Source organism: Pteropus vampyrus, unplaced genomic scaffold, assembly GCF_000151845.1.
Source record: "Pteropus vampyrus isolate Shadow unplaced genomic scaffold, Pvam_2.0 Scaffold334, whole genome shotgun sequence".
Lineage (NCBI taxonomy): Eukaryota > Metazoa > Chordata > Mammalia > Chiroptera > Pteropodidae > Pteropus > Pteropus vampyrus.
Window position 1 is genome coordinate 231,890 of NW_011889115.1, and position 19,746 is coordinate 251,635.

General features: G+C 44.3%; 1 protein-coding gene across 9 annotated transcripts in view; it reads left to right on the plus strand.

The window, feature by feature from the left end:
* SERGEF (secretion regulating guanine nucleotide exchange factor) overlaps nt 1-19,746 on the plus strand; it is a 185,153-nt gene that overhangs the window by 117,419 nt on the left and 47,988 nt on the right. For 3 of the 9 annotated variants that reach the window (XM_023522144.1, XM_023522151.1, XM_023522147.1), the window contains 3 exons: nt 6,222-6,258; nt 13,454-13,517; nt 15,916-16,018. In XM_023522144.1, the coding sequence (XP_023377912.1) occupies nt 6,222-6,258; nt 13,454-13,517; nt 15,916-16,003 (189 nt within the window). In that variant the 3' untranslated portion in view covers nt 16,004-16,018. Of the gene's footprint in view, nt 1-6,221; nt 6,259-12,804; nt 12,954-13,453; nt 13,518-15,915; nt 16,019-19,746 lie in introns of those variants that run through there. The other 6 variants (XR_002776808.1, XM_023522146.1, XM_023522148.1 and 3 more) reach the window with 4 other exon arrangements.

Genomic DNA, 19,746 nt, shown 5'->3' on the forward strand with positions numbered 1-19,746 from the left:
TAGTATAATCTAGCTGAAGCCTCATTTTCTTAGGTATATAATGTGCTTTGAGGGAAAAGAGTTGGCTTTACAGGGAGAATGGGTTCTTCACCCAGGGCTTTGAAGTGGAGGACAAATGGAGCTGCTGAGCCTGGAAGCCTGGAAGTGTCTCTCTGTCTCTCTGTCTCTCTGTCTCTCTGTCTCTCTGTCTCTCTCTCTCTCTCTCTCTCTTTCTCTCTCTCTCTCTCTCTCTCTCTCACCTTGTTTGACATCTAGGCTTCAGTCAAAAATTCAAGCCCTCACACATGGAGTTCAAGGTATCTTTTTAAGGTTAGGTGCTTCCAGAAGCAAACAACTGTGTTGACTCTTTGCTATCACCATGAGCTGTATTTGGAGCTATTTCTAAACATAAGGGGTAAAACTCCATAGGCTAACGGGGCTGCGGTTTGACTGTGAAATGTGCCCAGCCTCCCAGCCCTGCTCTTCTAATAGGTTTGGAAATTCTGGTTATCTCCCCAGAGTTCTACACACATGGCAACTGGGTTTGGGCAGTTCTAGCAGGCTGCACGGAAGCAACCGTTCCCTTCCCTGTTAACCCCAAGAGAGGCTGCCATTCTGGAGTTGCTCCCAGCACGCTTCTCCTTCCAAGGCAGCATTGCCTGCCAAGCACTCTCAGTGAGGCGGGGAGCCCAGGCTTTGAATCCCTCCTCTGAGTCCCGGGGAATGGCTGCCCAACCCTTGGCATCACGTGCCTCCACACATGCGCTTTGTTGCCATGGCACCCATGGTGCTGGACCCATTGGCACCGGCGGGAACCAATCAGCAGGCCCTGCGGGATGTCGGCGCGAGTCCCAAGATGGTCCCTGGCTGTCACCAGCCGAGCAGCAGAAGATGAGGGCGGTCCCTGGCCCCGCTTCCTCTCCAGGCATCTTAGTGCTTCTTCCCGAGTCCTGTTTGTACTCCGCCCACTCTGTTTTTCCCGCCTTGATTTCCATCTGCTCAGAGTTGAAAAATCTGGTGGAGTTCTCTGCAAGGTGACAGCTTTCACGAGGAGGGCAGAGGACAAAGTTTTGATGCTATTTTACAGCCTTTTCTCCTAAGAAAAAGCCCTGGAACAGCTTCTTGATGGGTGCAAAGGTGGACACCTCTAGCCCTAGGAAAATGTTGTTTGGGCCTTGTAAATCGAAGATTCTCCCAGCTTAAGGTCACTAGATAATTGGCACTGGGTTGCCAGATGTAAGGAACTGGGTGGGCAGTTTATTTCCATCCTACATATAAAGGAGAAGGGTTGAAGTAGGTGGGGGGATAGAAAGGTTGAATCTGAACACAGAATCCTGCACCTGCACTAGCTGTAAGACACTGGGCAAGTGACCTTACCTCTCTGAACCCCAACCACCTCATTTGTAAAACAATCCTAACAAAAGAATCCATCTCTTAGGTTTGGTATAGGCTTAAATGAGATAAAACAGGCAAAGCACTTAGATGGGTGCCTGAGCACTTAGACGGGTGCCTGGCCATAAGCACTCAAAAGGGCCAGTCAGCTATTTTTTAGAAATGGTACAAGTGTACCACTGAGAACTAAAGTGCTCACATTCAGCATTTGGCAAATATTTTCATATTAATTTTTGCTCATTTATTTAGTTATTTATTCATTTAACTCATTAATGAATTCAGCGTATTTCCACTGGGCATTTACTACCAGTCAGTTCTTGGCCCAGCTCATCCCCATTCGGCTGCATGGGATCCAGCCCCCAGGAGATCCCAGTGCAGCTCCCTTTGTAAGAACTGATGGAGTCTAGCCTGGCAGGAGGGCCGCTGAGAGAGCTGGTTTTTGTGGCAACTGGGGGTTTGGAAACTGTTGTCTGCAGCTCTGCCATCTCAGGCTGGAATGCCTGAATAGAAGAGACCCCTCTAGTACTTGAGCAGCACTGAGTCAAGGACAGCTTTCCACAGCCACCTTTGTTCTCCGCTTGCCACCCTTGAGGGGGTGCGCACCCTTTCTCTTGAAGGCTCCGGCCAGCAAAGCTGGAACCTACTTTCTCTATAGTGGGACTCTGTCTCCTAGGTTGGACCTCTGTTGCTGGTTTACTGTGCTTTGTTGTGTAGAGTTCCTGGAACGATCCTACTGTGCTTTCAATGCCTCTGTCATCTCTATACTATTCTTGTAGGGCTGTTCCCTTCCTGCCCTTGCTGTGCATTTCACTGCCTGTCTCCTTTGGGCTGAAGTGGCCACACCACTACTCACACTTGTTTTGGGATCATCTGACTTCTCTGGGCCCCTTATCTTTGTATTCTCTCCTCCCCCTTCATGCCTTGCACTTGGGCTGTGTGGCAGAAACACTGCTTGGCAGGCACTCTGCTGCATGTCAGAGAGACATTTGTGCCTAACACATGCACAGTCCATGAATAGACATCTCAGGTGTGATAAGGGCCATCATGCATAATGCTGTGGGAGTAACCAGGGCGGAACAGCTGGCTTGGCCTTGAGAAGTCACGGCCAGTTTTACCAGGAGGAGATATTTGCGCTATCTTGAAGGATTTAGCTAGGTAGACAGTGGGAGAGAGGGAATTCCAATCAAAGAGAATAGCATGTATAAAGGCCTGAAATTGTGCGATGTTCTTAGAGAAAATGCCGAGTGGTGTGAATAGAACCAAGGGAATATGATATTGGGAGTCGAGCGTTCCTAAGTAGCAGAGGGAAGAAATGAGGCCAGAGAGGTCAACAGGGGCCTGCTTTTGAGGGGCTTGTGAACCAAACTGTGTGGTTTAGTCTTTGTCCTCCCAACACTGGGAGCCTGTGAAGGGGTCTATATAAGGGCATGACACAGTCAGATTTATATGTAAGAAAGGTGAGACACGTGGCTGTGAGGAGATGGATTGTCTCATTTGTCCTCTGGCAATTCTGTGAGGCAGATGGGACAGATACTATTATATGCTTTTTACACCTGAGAGCACTGAGGCCCAAGAGGTTAAATACCTGGCGGAAGGTCTCAGAGCCAGAAAGCAGAGGACCGAGGATTCAACTGGCTTCCTGGCTCCGAATCTCTTCCTCCTGGGCACGTTGCCATTGTTAACAGAGTCTTCTAGAAAGCTGCCTGCAGCTGAGCAGTGGGTAGATGCTGACAGGAGCAATATGAAGCCACTGGTCATTGATACAATCTTGTTGAAGGAGTGTAGCACTGGGATTTTGTGGCCTGTGTTGTTCAGTCTTCTGCCCTCCGTACCAATGCACACACAGCAAGAAGCAGTGGGGAGCTTTGAGCTCCAAGCCGTACATCGCCTTGACAAAATCCATTCATCACTGTCTCGCTCATTAATTCAGAGCAGCATCTGCTGCCCGATATTGGCATTTGTCAGCAGCTTGTTTCTAGAAGGCCCTGGTCCTCAAGTTGGTCAGCTCTGCAGTCCACAGCCCCAGGGTGAGCCCTAGCAGTCAGAGGCAGGCCCTTTCTCTGTCTGCATTTCGTAAAATGAAATAACTTTATTTTTTAAAAACAAAAGTAACACGATCTAGCAGTATAGAATAGGAGCTTACAGATCAGACAGCCCTGGGTTTTAATTCTGCTACTACCACTTAGTTAGCTATGAAAGTTATTTAATATGTATGAATTCAGTTTCTTATCTCTAAAATCAAACCTACCTGAAAAGATTATTGCAATGAGTAAGATGAGAGAATGTTTATAAAGTGCCTTGGCATGATGCCTGGCACATATGAGTCCTCAATATATAGTGGCTTTAATTCTTGCTCTTATTGCTGCCACCATCACCACTACTACTACCACCACCATTAAAGAATATTTGAAAATACAGAATAGAAGAAAAAGTATAATTCTACCACCATGATGCAGTTGCCCTTATAATTTAGTTATATTTCCTTCAAATCTCCTCCCCTCCCCCCCGCCACACACACATACTACTTTAGAACATAGCAGATATTATAGCAGGCAGGGTTTTTTCCCCTTCTATAGTGGGAACTGCATTATATTTTACTGATTGTAAGAATACTATATAAAATTCAGAGAGCATAGAAAAAGCAAAAGGAAAACCACACTTGTAATGTCTACCTCACCCCTAGCCCAGAGGCAATCATTGTTAATATTTCGGTGTGTCTCCTTCCAGTCCTTTATTCAATGTTTTATTATAGAATTGAGATCGTATTGCATATACAGTTTTTAGGCAGTTTTTAGTTCATAGGATATCATGAGTATTTTCCTTTACTGGAAGCATCATTTTCCAAGTCTATGTAATAGTCCATGAGATGGCTCTATCGTAATTTACATAAGCATTACCCTAATGTTAGATATCTAAGTTTCTTCCAATTTTTCAATCTGGACAGCTTCCTATGACAGAACCTAGGGAACCAGCCTTGGTATATAATGCATATAATGAATTTGTGCTGTGTGTGTGGCCCTGGGAGAGGCATGGTGGGACCCCTCAGATAAATTAGATACAGAGCCTGTCTCAAAGGACCTCAGAGATGAGACAACCTGGAAATACTTACTGTGATAAAAAAATACAGGTGTTTCTTTGCCAGGCACTGTCAGGGAGTCCATGTAAGTGTGGGTAGCCCTCTTCTCTGTGGAAGCTGGGATCTGGGAAGCACAGATATTATAAGGAAAAAAGCCTCAAGAAGCTTTGCTGCCCCTTTGCACCTACCAATGTAAATAAAGTTATTTCATTTTACAAAGTGCAGACAGATCAAGGGCCTGCCTCTGACTGCCAGGGTTCACCCTGGGGCTGTGGACTGCCAAGCTGACCAACCTTGAGTACTAGGGGCTTCCAGAAACAAACCACTACTAATTTGGCCTCCAGTGCTCAAGTAACAGCCTTTTGAGCCTGTTACTGTCAGGAACCTGTGCTGATTGCCTTTGACTATCACTTCCAAATGATTTTCACTGGGAAAGAGTGAGAAGCTATAGAATCAGGAAAGGAGCTTGTTTTGAGAGTCAGAGTAGCTCTAGTCTTAGTTTTGACACACACTTGCTCTGGCACCCAAGGCAAGTTCCTTCCTCAGTTTTCTAAGTTCCCAAGCCTCAGTTTTCTCTTCATAATGTGGAAAGAGTGGAGTGGAAGATCTCCAGGGCCCTTCTAGCACTGACATTCCTTAAGTACCTGAAGCCTTCCTCTTGCTGGGAGCTAAAGTGAGCATCCTGATAAAGGTCACAGGATGCTTCTCCAGAGTCTTGAGCTCCTTTTAACTGGTACCTGGACAACCATTTCTGCTTTTATATTTCCAGTCACTTCTTCCTGGTAGCAGTTGGGACGTGCAGAGACCGAAAGGCAAGAAGTACCCCTCACTGGGTGGAAACACTGGGTTCAGAATCCCAAATTATTCTTTTATGTTAGGTATTTGTTCTTCCATGTGCTTTGATCTTGCATCCATTCTCTAATTCAGCAGATGTTAACTGAGTCCCCCGCCTTGTACAGTTTATCTGTGCAATATAGAGGTGAATGAGACTCAGCCCTGTTCTCCAGACACGTGCAGTCTAGCGAGGAGACAGAAAAAATTGTAGAAGGCCACAACGTGATTGCTGCAACGGGGGTACATATAAGCTGTGCAATGAAAAGAGTGCTTGAGGCTGCCCAGAAGCAACTCCAAAGGAGTCTCAGCAATGCTTTGAGATTTTAAAGGATGAGCAGAAGTTTTCTAGGTAGGCAGTTGAGAAGAGGGCATTCCAGGCAGGGGAACAGCATGTGCAAAGGCCCAGGTGTGTGAGAGAGCATGTCGTGCTCAGAGAACTAAGGATGTTCGCGTGGCTGGAAGGTGGAAGCGAGAGTGAGCAGATGAGGAAAGTCAAGCATTTGTCCTCAGACAAGTCTGTTTCCACCCAATTCTTTGCTGATTTTATCAGTCCAGATGAGAGTGGTTCAGTTTTCAAAAACTGTGATTCGTATTGCTTTATATTTCCATTTTTATAGTAACACATGCTCGTTATAGAAAGTTTGAAAAATACAAAAAAGTAGAAAGAAGGAAGGATTTAAAAAAAAAATCACTATAGTCTCACTGCCTAAAGACAAATACTTTAACATTTTGGTGTATTTCCACTCAAATTTTGAAATCACTTTTTCTGTAGTTGTGAGTGTGTTATAATTATAGTCTTAACTTTTGTATATGGTGCTCCTTTCTACTGACTTCCTAAAATTTGCCTAAAATGGATATTGGTGTTATTAAAAAATAACTGATCATAAAATACACAGGCTGAAATATCAACTAATATAACTTCTTTTCTTTCCTTTTACAGGTCTCTTGTGGCTCAGAGCATAATCTGGCAGTGATTGGTAAGTAGTTAGTATACTGGTAACTGTTTATTCTGAAACTCATGTAGCAGAATTGGAGAACACTGTTGGTTAACCGAAGGCCAGGGTGCATGTATGTGTGTGTGTTGGGGGAGATTCTGGGAAATGGAAGTCTTTGGTTGACCAGGGCTTTGTTAGATGCTCCTTTTCTAAAAATTTCAATCTGCATCATTGAGCATCTTTTTAAGGTGCCTGAGCCAGTCTCCCTGCTTCAGGAAGTGACATTCGATGATATTAAAGATCCGATAGGCTGAGGGCAGCATGTGTAGAAAGTCAGCTATAAAAGGGGAAGAGAATTGGGTTGCTCTAGTTTCTTTGAATAAATCCCTTCCACTAAGTTCTTTCCTCTTGGTTGGTGCTTTCTTTGGAAATATGAGGCTCTGCTTACTTACTGCCTGGTATTTCATGGCGCTCAGGAACTCCCAGTTGAAGCCAGACCTCTGGTTAATTGAGACTTCTGCTTAGTTGACTGGATAACCAAGGTTCACTGTTTTTATAATTAGGCCTATGAGTAATTCTTTCAAGAAGCCTTATTATTACTTCCACATGTAGACTGTTTCTCCATCTCACAGTACATTAGAGAGACAACAATATAGGGCTGACTGCCTAAGTTCAATACAGGTTTCCACTAACTACTTGTGTGAACTTGAACAAGGTACTTAGCTCCTCAATGCCTCATTTTCTTCCTCTTTAGAATGGGGAGGGCAATAGTGCTACCTCAGAGGGTTGCTGAGAGGGTCAAGTGAGTTAATACATATAAAGCATGAGGAATAGAACTTAGCTCTTCGTAAGGGTTTTAAAAGTGCGGATTGTTATTACCTGATATCATTCAAATAATTGCCCTCCTCTGGGCTTTAGTTTCCCCATCTGTAAAATGGAGGGGTTAAAACAGGAAATCAAGGATCCCTCCAGCTCTGATATTTTAGGACTCTGTTACAATCCCTTCACTGCCTGCCCTGTGCCGGCAGTTTCTGCTCCTGTCTACTTTTCTCTCCCTCCCTCTGACTCTAAGCTTCTGAAGGGCAAGGCTGCTGTGTTTTCCTTTTGCTTCCTGCCTATTTGCAGGACTCAGAGCCATGCCTGGCACTCAGCAGAGACTTGAGCACTCTTTTCTGAATTGAGCTAGACTGGCTCAGCTGCCTGGGGTGGCAGCAGTTTGAAGCGCTGCTTTGCAGGCCTGAATGCGATGTGCAGGGAGGCAGAACCAAGGACGGCAGAGGAGATAGGCTGCCATCCAGCAGAGGGGGTGGGGAGTAAAAGGGGCTGGAGTCAGAGAAGGAGCAAGAAAATGGAACAGCAAACCTGCATGCTTTGCAGCAGTACCGGAACTGCTGCAGCCTGGGTATAATTAAGACAGGCTAATCAGAGAATCGGAGGTGGTGCCTAGGATGTTGCTGCTGCTGCTGTCATGGCACTGGAAGAGGTTGCCTTCCTCTGGGACTAGCACAAACAAGAAGATTACAGGGAATCTAAATACTTGAAAGAACAAAATCCAGACGAAGGAGGGGGCCAGAGCTAGCAGGGTGGCAGGCTGAGCTGACAGAGGCCAGCATGGGGCTGTAGAATGAGCATAGACTCTGCAGGTGGACAGCCGTGGTTCAAACTGGCTCCATCTCTGTGGGCTTCCATTTCCCCCCACCCCCTCATCTATGTAATAGGGCTAATTCCACCTTGCAGAATTGTTGTCGTGATGATGAGGTGGAAAATATGTGTGAAATACCTGGGATATAGGGAGTGCCTGGGATATAAGAAATATATGTATATATATATTTATGTGTTTATAATTCTGTTTCTCATTTCTCTTGGTTGGGGTGGAGAGAGGGGAGACTCGCTTGTTAGTGTGACTGTTTTAGTGAAGTGCTTGGTTGGAAGAGAGAAGCGATGACATTCTGGAAAAGTGTATCCCATGTCACACAAATGAGGGGAACATCAGAGGCAGTGGAGGAGCAGAGGGCATGCTGGTGAATCCCTTGGGGGTGGACCTGTTTTTTCCATTTTGTCCCTAGTGCCTGGCTCACAGTTTGAAGAATGAGTGGTTTCATAGTCAGGAAAGGTGGGTCCAGTCACAGGGCTCTGAACACGTCTACGTGCCTGCATGTGAGCTGGGAGCAGAGGCTCCCCACCTCTGGAGGAATGAGGCCCTCAAGGGATGCTCTGCAGGGTGCAAGCCGGGCAATAGGAAGTGACAAGAAGTGCCTGTTAGCCCTGGCAGGAAGCCAGCAAGAGGGAGACAAGCTGGAGGAGGAGAGTCCCTGTCGGCTTAAAGCCTGGTTCTCACAGCCAGCTCCTGCCCTCGGCCCTTCTGCCATTGCCTGCTTTAGACGGACTTCCCTGCCTTCAGTCTCATTCCCTGAGATCCAGCCCCACAGTGAGTGGTGCTGGGTCCCTCACCTTATGGGCATGAAATAGTTATAAAATGGAATAGCCTAGAACGGAATATAAAGAAGCCAAACTTTGTTCAAGGGTAGAAGCAGCCTTAATGTCTAATGAATGTGTGACAATCAAATTGGAAGGGGAGGTGAAATAGAGATGGGTGAAGGACTTAATTTAAGACCTACTCTGTCTTAGAATGGACACAACTCCACAAAGTATATTTGTTGCATCTACTTTATAGAGAAGACAACTGAGACTCGGAGGTTAGACAGGTTAATCAGGTTGCCCAGGGATAAGTAGCAGTAAATGGTAGATCTGTTTGCCTGACTTCCAAGACTATTCTTTTAACTCTAGCATATCCTAGGGCCTGAGGGAGTACGGGTAGTGCACAGGCACTGGGTTCAAATTCTGACTCTTCCACTTATGAACTGTGTAACCTTGTATAAGTGGCTTAATCTCCCAGTGTCTTGAGCACCTCTTCTAGAATATACCACTGACCTCATAAGATTGTTATGTAAAGTGCTAACTGCCTGGTATAAAAGTAAAGGCTCGATAGGTGTTAGCTGATATTATTATTTTCATTATTATTATTATTATTATATATTAAGATCTCAAGGAAGGAGGTAATGTAAGATGACTACAAGAAGGTCTGAGACTCAGGGTGGGAGTCTCAGAGGCTAGAGAAGAAAGTGTCTTTCTCATCCAGGATGTTGAGGTCCAGGGCAGGAGCTCGGCATAGCTGCAGAATGGATTCGTAAACTGTAGCCTGAGGGCCTCAGTCTAGGGGATCTGGGAATCTCAACATCCCCGGAAACATTGCTAGCCCAGATTTGTTCCAGGTCAAGATTCTGCTATCCATTGTCCCAGAGAGAGACTCAGGACCTGCATGTTCCAGCCTGAGGCAAGCTCCACAGCAGCTACATTTCAGATTTCTTAGGAGTTTGAAATATCTCTACTCTGCTACTTCATCTGCTTCTAGGTTTGATTTTTCCCCTTTTTTTAGCAAGTTGCTTTGGGTCTTTGAAGCGGTGCAAGTTCCTACTTTAGACAAAGGAAGGACTGCGGGAGCTGGGCATAGAGAAGCTTAAGGGACAAGCAGGAAGGACAGAGCTGAGGCCACTGGCCATGGCTGGCCTGGCCACCCTCTGGCTATGTGTCTGTGCTATCACTCTCTCTCACCAAGCACGATTCCTCATCTGTAAAATCACCATCGTGATACCCACCCCTAAATGCCAGGTATACCAGGTGTCTGCTCAGTCCTGCCACATAATAGGTGGTCACTCACTTGTCAGGTTCACTAGTTTGTTTCTTTTCTTCCTTTCCATCAGGATTTCCTTCCACATCCAGCAAAGCTGGCTGGCTGGCTCCCATTTGTGGGTGTAGACTTAGGTCAGCAGAGGTGAGATGCGGGCCATGTGGCCACTGCTTGCTTAGAAGATGCCTGCCTGCTAGAGGCAGGCTCCCCAGGCCCAGCCCAGTCTTAGGGGCCTTCACCTCTGTGTCTGGCTGAATCAACTCCAGCAGTTTTGCTTCCTCCAGGAGCAGCTTATTTTGGCTTGAATGGGCAATTTGTTTGCCTTCTCTCCTGATGTGCAGTTGTTCAGTCTTCCCTTCCTGCGGAGAAAAAAGAGCTGACTGCATTTCCTCTCTCCTCGCTCCACATAGACCCTTGGAAAGGATTTTTTTATTGGTGGCCTTTTCCTGGAGCGCTCAGGCTGCTCAGGCTCACCAGACGTCATTTAAGTGTTAGATATTTGGCAGGAAAGTGTGATGCCTCCTCTTCCAAGCAAAGCCAATTCTTTTACCAAATTGGAGGTATAATCTCTGCAAGGATAAATGTATTTTTTTCATTCCATCGATGATTTCCAAGTGTCAAACCTTTGTACCTTTGTAATATGTGTGGCAGAATGCCCGATGTTGGCCTGACACCCATCAAAGAGGTTCATGTAAGAATTCAATAGAGAGAACTCTTTTTTGACACTGGCTTTTCCTCTGAGAGGCAACACCTGCAAACCCAGGGCCTGGTGGAGAGCTTAGCGTTAAGTACAGACTTGTGTGGTCCTGTGCACGCGGGTGATAGACAAAGTATAGTATCCATTTAATCCTCATAGCTACTTGGTGAGGTGGCACTATTGTCAACCCCATTTTCTAGATGAGGGAAGCTGAAGCTTAGGCTGAGCGGTTTGCTCCCAGCCAGGTCATAGGATGGTCAGGAGGAAGCTGTGAGTGGAATCTTTAACCTCAGAGCCTCTAACCTCAGAGCTTTTGGTCTACTACCTGATGCTGCCTTCCTGTACACCAGTGACGGTTCAGCTTGCTTTTAAGGCCACCAAGGATAAGATTATTTTTCCCTTCATTTCAATATTTAGTTCCCCTTCATGGTGGCAAGTTCTTCTGTACATCCAGCCTACCTCTTCTGCTTTACATTAAGCAGTTCTTTGTGTAATAACCAGATAAAATTGTGAAACTGATGACATTGTTTTGGAAAACCACCCCTTTTAGGATTCTTCTTTCCCCTTTCATTGTCCTTTACCTCTTAAAAAAATAATTTACTTATATAGTTTTAAAAATAATTCATACATGTGCATGATTCAAAACTTAAAAAACATAGAAGGATTTAAAATGAAAAACCTCACTCCTACCATATCCCCCATCTGTCCAATGTCCAAAAACCCTTCCACCACATGTGCAGTGAATGCCTAATATTAGATTCCTCTGTATCCTTCTAGTTTCTTTTCGCATATATAAGTGAACACTAAGATATATTTTACCCCCCCTTTATATAAATGGTAGTATACTGTACGTACTTTTTAGTGTCTGATTTTTTCTTTCAGCAGTTTATCTTGGAAATCTTTCCATATCAGTATAAAAGCCTTCCTAGTTTATTATTATAGCTATATAATATTCCAGTATATCTGTGGACTGTGATTTATTTAACCAGTGCCCTGTTGATGACATTAGGTCACTTCTAGTCTTTTGCTATTACAAGTAATGATGTAGCAAATAACTTTGTATATATGTTATTTCATGTATGGGAGAGTGTAGTTGTAGGATAAATTCCTAGAAGTGAAGTTATTATATCAAAGACTAAGTGTATTTATTTTGCAAGATGTTGCAAAATTGGCCTCCATAGGAATTATACCATTTTCCACTCCCACCAGCAATGTATGAGTGCCTGTTTCTGCAGTCTCCCTAATAGAGTATGTTAAGAAACTTTTGGATTTTTGCCAATCTGATAGGTGAGAAACTGCTTAGGGTAGTTTTTGTTTTACTTTTTAAATTGAAGTACTACATGTACAGTAAAGTGCACAATTCTTACATGTTCAGTTTGATGAATTTTTACACATCTCAGAAACCACCACCCAGCATAAGATACAAAACATTTCCAGCACCTCAGAAGGCCACCTCATACCCCTTCTCAGTCAATACCCCACCCCCAGAGGTATCCACTATTCTGACTTCTATCTCCAGCGATGTGTTTTGCCTGTGCTTGAACTTCATGTAAATGGCGTCATACAGTATGTACTCTTTTTGTTCAACACATTGTGTCTATGAGAATCATCTATTTTGTATGTAGCAATAATTCTTTTTTATTGATCAGCCATATTCCACTGTATGAATATACCACAATGTATCCATTTAGCTATTGATGAGCATTTGGTTTGTTTCCAGTTTAGGGTTGTGAACAAAGCTACTATGAACAGTCTTACACATGCCTTTGGGTGAAATACGCATTGATTTCTCTTGGATGCATGACTAAGAGGAGGATATCTGGGTCACAATATAACATTGGAAGATACTGCTCAATAGTTTTCCAAAGTAGTTGTACCAGTCTTTACTCCTGGCAGCAATATATGAGCGTTCTACTTGTGCCATATCCTTGCCAGGTGTTTTCAGTCTTACTGATTTAGGACATTCTGAGTGTGTCGTCCTGGGCAGTTACTCTTCCTCTCTGGGCCTTAGAATCCCCATCTGAGAAATGTTTCTAAAGTCGGCTGCACCACTCGTGTCTGTCCTCATGGCCACAAGCTGTGTTGTACGCCTTAATAGGCCATCACTGTCTACACTTGCCTCGCAGGCAGTAGGTGCTTCACATGTTTGTTAAACACTGAACGAATGTTACATAAAATGTTTTTCCTCATTCACTCCCTCTAGGTTGTTAGCAGCTGGTAACGTAGCACTCTGGATGCTGTGGAGGAATACGGCAAACTGTTGTTTACCTCATGGGGCTCACAGTTAATAGGAAAGAGCTATGAAATAAGTTTGGCTCATAATATGCACTTAATAAATAATGAATGAATGAATGAATGAATGAAGGGCAGAGAATAATAAGAATTAGGAGAAAGAGTGAAAGGAAGGGATGGTCAATTTTGGAAACCTTCATGAAAGAGGTGGGTCCTGAGTGGAGGAAGGGTAAAGAGGATTCTGTGCTAAGGAATCAACATGAGCAAAGGGAAGGAAGACTTTAAAGTGGGCATCATGGTTGAGGGACAAGTGGTTGGCCTGCAAGACAGCTGAGGGTCAGCTAGGACCAGTCTCCAGTGGCATGCTGAGGGACATTGACTTTATTATATAGTCAGTGTATAGCTGTTATGTGTTATTTAGGAAGACACCTCAAAAGTTGACAATATGGAAGATAAAGGCTTTAAAAAAGATAATGCCTTTTTACAGAATAAAAGCGATCTGACAGTAGTTGGGTACCTACTAAGCGCTGGCACCAATCTGAGCATTTTATGTACATCATTTTATTTAGTCATCACTAAGCAAGGTAGAAAGTAGGAAGGTAATTGTCCCTGTTCTCCAGATGGGAAAATGGAGACTCAAAGAGTTGGACCTGAGGATTCAGACGAACATCTGCTGACTCTGAGGTTTGCATCATACTACCTCCCTGCAGAGGTCAGGCTTTGATTTAATAAGCATATCAAGCAGCATCAACTAAGCTTATAGCATGCAGTGACTCTGGAAGACAGGAAAAAGCAACCACAGAACTAGTCCTGATAGTATTTGTCTGGAAGGGCAAGGCCAGTCTCTCCTCAGAGCATAGTACCTAGGGGACCAAGGGCAGCATGGGGCAGCTCTGACAATGGCCAGACAGTCAAGCTCATGAGCCTGCTCTGTTTTTCTTTACACAAGAGCAAGCTTCCTGAGCCTGGGCGGCACCATGGTACCTCCCCTAGACTCACAGTGTTGTCCCTTTGCACCCACAGGCCTCAGCTTATGCAGTGCCCCTAAATACCACCTATCCTAGACTGTGCCTCTTATTTAGGAGGAATCTCCTTTTCCTCCTGGGTGAACCTAAAGCCCTTAAATGCAGAACAGCCGTGACTATTTGTTTCAAAGTGTGCTCTAAGCCAGCAGTCCCCAACCTTTTTGGTACCAGGGACCGGTGCTCCTATGAGAATCTAATGCCTGATGATCTGAGGTGGAGCTGAGGCGGTGATGCTAGTGCTGGGGAGCGGCTGCAAATACAGATGAAGCTTGGCTCCCTTGCGCACCACTCACCTCCTGCTATGTGGCCCAGTTCCTAACAGGCCACAGACCAGTACTGCTTCATGGCCCGGAGGTTGGGGACCGCTGCTCTTAGCCCAGCCCAGGCCATGGCTGCCAAGAGGCTGCCTTGGTCAGGAAGCTCCACAGTATAGCCCAACTGTGGCACGCATGCATATATGTCACTAGCCTCTTAGCTCGCACACTGCTTCACAGTGCACAAGGCACTTCTGCTTATCCATCTCCTTTCATTCTCACAGTAACTCTGAGATTCTCAGAGAAAGTACAATCTCTATTGTACAAAAGAGGAAATGGAATCTCAGGTTGCATGGTTTGCCCCAAGCAGAACAATATAATGTAAAGAGCTGAGGCCTTGGAATTAGGAAGTCATAGGTTCCAGTTCCAGCTCTGCTGCTGTATATCTGTGTGGCCTTGGGAAGGTTGCTGCCCTCTCTGAACTGTGGGTTTCTCATCTCTACAGAGTGAAATAATAGCTTCCGTAAGTGCTTGTCATTGGAGTGAATTATGTGATTTATGGAAAAGCTGTTGGCACAGAATAGGTGCTCGGCAGCTCTGTTTCTGACTCACTTCGGTGCTCTTTCTGGTGTTTCTTTTTGCTTCCCATATGGCCCTCTTTGTCATCTCTCTTGCTCTTCTATTCTTAAGTCAATGCCACAGACATACATTAATGAAAATATTCTTTCTTTGTATCGAGAACAAAACTACGTCCTGGGGATGGGGTGAGAGATCGTGGGAAATGCTTCCTGCCTCCGCTTTGCTCATTGCCTGGTTGGTGTGTGTCGAAGCAGACAGTGTCTAACCTTATTCTCGCTGCGTGGCTGTTACTCTGTTTCATTGCTTCCTATCTTCCTCAAGTCTCTCCTTTTTGATGGAACACCTGTTCCAGGCTCTTCCTGAGAAAGATTAATTGGGGGTAAATTTTTGATTTCTTAAATTTCTGAAAATATGTTTACTCTGTTTTCACACTTGATTGATAGTTTAGCCGTGATTAGGATTCTATGCTGGAAATCCTTTTCCTTCTGGTTTTTGGAGGCATTTTCCCATTGTCCTCTAGAGTCTAGTGTTACTATTGAGATTTTTTTTTCCCCCTAATTCTTATTCCTTTGTCTGTGACCAGGTTATTCTCCCCTCTGTGAAACTTTTAGGAGCTTCTCTTTATCATTGGTGTTTTGAAATTTTATGATGTCGTGCATTGGTGCGTGTCTTTTATTCATTGTCATGATACTTTATTGAGCCTTCTCTATCCAGAGACTTATGCTCTGGACATTTTTCTTAAATAATCCTTTGATAATTTTTTTCTTTTTTTTTCCTTTCTGGTACTTCGTTAGGTGTATATTGACTCTCCTGGACTTATCATCTAATTTCCTTAGCTTCTTTTTTTGATTACTTTTTGGGAAATTTCCTTGACTTGATTCTCCAAGCTTTCTAATAGAATTATTATTTTGGCCATCATTTTGAATTTTCAAGGGCTCTTTTTAAGTCCTTTTTAAGAAAAATAATTTTCTGTTCATATTCATGTTGCCTTATCATCTATTGTTTCTCAATGGATATTATTGTAGAGTTTTAAAAATTATTTTCTTTTGCTCTCTGCCTTGTCTGTTTCTTTCATTTTTTTTCCCCTTTCCGTGTCTTTGTTTTGGGTTCTGTCGTACATTGGAGATGCGCTAGATGTTTTTCATTTGCCCTCCAGATGCGTTCTCTGCCATTTCCCTTGCTGCTGTGGGCTCCCTCCCTTCCCTCCCCCTCTCACCCCTCCAGGCTGTCCATTGTGGCTTGCATCAGCAGGCTCCCTTGCTCTCTGGCTTCTGATTGGATTCAGCCAGTGAGAGGCACAGCAGGACACTGAGGACTGGAAAAGAGTGAGGTCAGGGTATGTATTCCCTCAACTCCTTCCCTGCTCCAGCTCTGACCCTCTGTCAAGGACCACGGCTCCAAGCTGGCATCCCTCTCCACAGCCCATCTTCTCTGGTTCTGGTAACCGCTCCCTCCCCTTCCTTGCCTCGGCAGGCTTAGAGGTGCTAAAGCTCTAGCTTTACCTGGTATCCCTCAAGTACTCAACTGCCCCTTGTTAGTTTTCTTACTCATGTCTCTGTGAATGATTTCTTTATTAAACTCTCCCAGATGAGCCATTTGAAACACAGTCTGTCTTCTGCTGAGACCCTGACCATTACAGAGGTTTTCCTCTCTAAAGATCTAGTGATCTTTGGAGAGATCATACTAAAAAGTGAGACACTAAGTGAGACTCCGTGTGCATGGAGACGGCTCACTGATGGTGGACTTCCTTGTAAAATGTTGGACTGAGGAGTGAGGAAAGCTTTTTCATTAGTAGACCTCCAGAGAGTGGTATTTATGGACTTTTTCCCCCTAATCTCCTGCCTTGGAGTATATATACCTGGCTGTTGACTTTCTGGAACACGATGGAGGAAGAAGGCTTGGGGTCCCATCACTCTATACAGACTGTCACTTAAACCATTTGTTTCATCCTGTCCTCACTCCCATTCTCCAATGCATCTGCTTTTTCCTGAATCTAGGGCCTCTCTGGATCAGTTGCTCCAGATAATAAACGTGTAGTGCTCCCTTAGTGATCACAGGAGGTAGGTTGCTAGTCGTGTGTGTTGGGGAGAGTCTGAGTATCTAACTGTTCCATAAATATGCTAACCATCCCATGTATATGATAAGCTCCAGTTGTGAGCTAGCCAGAGCAGAGACCCAGGGCGAATGAGAAAGCAGATCTCCCACCACTCAGTGGGGAACCTTTTGCTTCAAAACATGTGTTCCCAGAGGGGAGTATTTGAAACTGTGACACCTTCCAAATCCTGGACTGCCATCCCCAAGGGAAGATGTCTTTTTAATCTGGGCCTTTGGACTGTTCACATGCTTTTGTTATTCTACTTTTTGTGACTTTTTTGTGACTGGGTACAAATTGGCGTGAAAGTACTTTGCTTGCTCTCCAGGGGCTCTAATTGCACAACTATAAAAATAAAAATCTGGGTCCCCCTCTCCCCTACCTTGCTTTATAGAGACTTCCTGATATAAAAAATTTGGTATGGTTAGAAAAGAAAGGTAATAATTTTTCATAAAAAGCAAGATAGACTATCATAGATTTAATATTGTTTTATTACAATTCTCAAGTAAATTTGATGTGATTTTTAGAGGATACTAAGTCCATGAAAGAAACCTAAATTTCAAATATCAGTTGTGTCATTTTCTATCTATTTTACTTTTGGTGAATTACAATCTCCCTGAGCCTCAGTTTTCTTATGTGGATAAAGAGAATGGAAATACTCAGAGTTATTATGACAATTAAATGGAGTAACATATGTAAAAGACCTAGCTTAATGCCTGGTACATGACACCGTGAAGATTTCTGTAGCTCCATCCACATCCTTGCCAAAACTTAATGATCCAAGTATCAATTTTTACCAATCTAATAGATTCTATTAAAACATTAATTTTGTTTTGGAGACAGGGTATATCATCCCATGCTCAACCAGAGAAACAGACTTAGTAGGAGACATGTATTAAGAGATCTGAAGGCAAAGAATCGGCTTACAGGACGATGGGCGAAGGCTGGGCAAGTCTGAAACCCACGGTCGAATCTTTAGGAAGGGCAGGCAGACATTCCAGTCAATAGGCAGAAACATCTTCCTCTGGGAAACCCCAGTTCTCTTAAGACCTTTCAACTGATTGGATCAGGCCCACCCAGATTATCCAGAATAATCTCCTTTACATAAAGACAACTGATTATAGATGGCAATCACATCTACAAAATGCCTTCACAGCAACATGTAGATTAGTGTTTGATTGAATAACTGGGTACAAATTGGCATGAAAACTGACCATTACATAGTTCAACTTGTATTTTAAGAAAATTATTCTGGGGACAGTAGGGAGCTAGTTGAAGGAAAAAGAATCTGGAAGCAGAGAAACCAGAACATTACCTTAAGGGAGGGGTGATGAAGACCTGAATTAAGTAGTGACAACCGAGATAGAAATGAAGACATTTGAAAGACCTAGCATAGCTTCTCAGGATTCGGTAACCTAGTATAAACAGGGTTGAGAAGGGAAGGAGAAGAATGGGGAGGATCAGGGATAGTACCAAGTTTCCTGCTTGGTAGGCTGGATAGATGTGTCGTCATTGACTGCGAAGGGAAATACATGAAGAGGGGAAAGAGCAGGCCCTAGGTAAGGTGATGAATTTAGTTTTGGACATAACCATGTGTTCAAAGGACGTGCCTGTGGAACATCCAAATAGAACTAGGAGAGTAGAATGAAGACTTTTCGCTCTGTAGAGAGGTCAGGGAGTTAATTCTGCAGAGGTTAGTGAAGCAGATGTTTTTTCATATATGTATGGATAGTGTTTCTACTAAGTGGCCTTGCTATAAGGTGTGGTGTTGTGATGCCTTAAGTACTATTATATCAGTGTGACTAGTCTGTCATTATTCCTGCTGTTGTCGTAATTAATTAGCCCAGGGCAGAGACTGCATTCCTGGTCCCTTTTACAGGGACCTATCCATCCTACAAGACTTTCTCCCTAGATGTCAAGAAGCCATTGCAAGGGTTAGGTCCTCATTAGGAGCCCATAGGTATGATGGCTCTAGTCTTCAGCAAGGTTCTCCCTGAGGAACCTTGCAAGGGTTGGGTCCTCATTAGGAGCCCATAGGTATGATGGCTCTAGTCTTCAGCAAGGTTCTCCTTGAGGAAAATTCAAGAGGGAGTCGTTAATTTCTGAGAAGTGACCTGAATGCACATAGCACAAGGTATAATGAGTGACTTCGTGTAGCAGCTCACTGTTGCAGAAAATGAGGCCCGCCCAGTCAGGCTGCCTGGGGAGAAGCACCCGCTGCTTTCCCAATTTCCAACCCTAGACCTCCTCTCCACAGGGCTGCAGAAAATGGAGGTAGGATTTGTGCTCTGGGAAGTTTGGGAGCATGAGGAAGGAGAGGGAATGAACATTAATCGAGCATCTACTCTGTGCCCAGCAGTGTGCTGGGCACCTTCATAATGACAATTATGAAAATGGTGACAACTAACACTTACCAAGTGTTTGCCTTGGTGCGGGGCACTGAGCATGTGTGGTTTTTTTGTTTTTGTTTTTTCTGTTTAATTGTTACAGCAACCATATAAGATAGGTAGTATTATTAGCCATATTTTACAAGTGAGGAAATCAAGGCAGAGAGATTAAGTGACTTGTCCAGAGTCACACAATTACTAGATATTTAAGGTGGGATTTGAAAAATGTTCTGATCCCCAAGCCTGGAATTCCAGATGCTGTACTGCCTCTCTCGGATATGGCACAGCCGCGTTCCCCTCCCTGGTCCTGTCTCACTGGGGTCGAGCAAGACTAGGGATCGGGGATTAGTGTTTAGGGACTTCTCTTTTCACAACTTTAAGAAGTAGCTGGGCTGGGAGAAGCACCGGATGGGAATTAGGAGACTTTAGTTCTTATCCCAGCCTCTGTCTGACCTTGGACTTTAGACCTTAACCTTTCGGAACCCCACTTTCATCATCTATAAAATGGAGATACTGATATCTGCCTCCCAGGGCGTTATGAGAATCAGATGACGAAATTGCTAGCAAAGTGTTTTC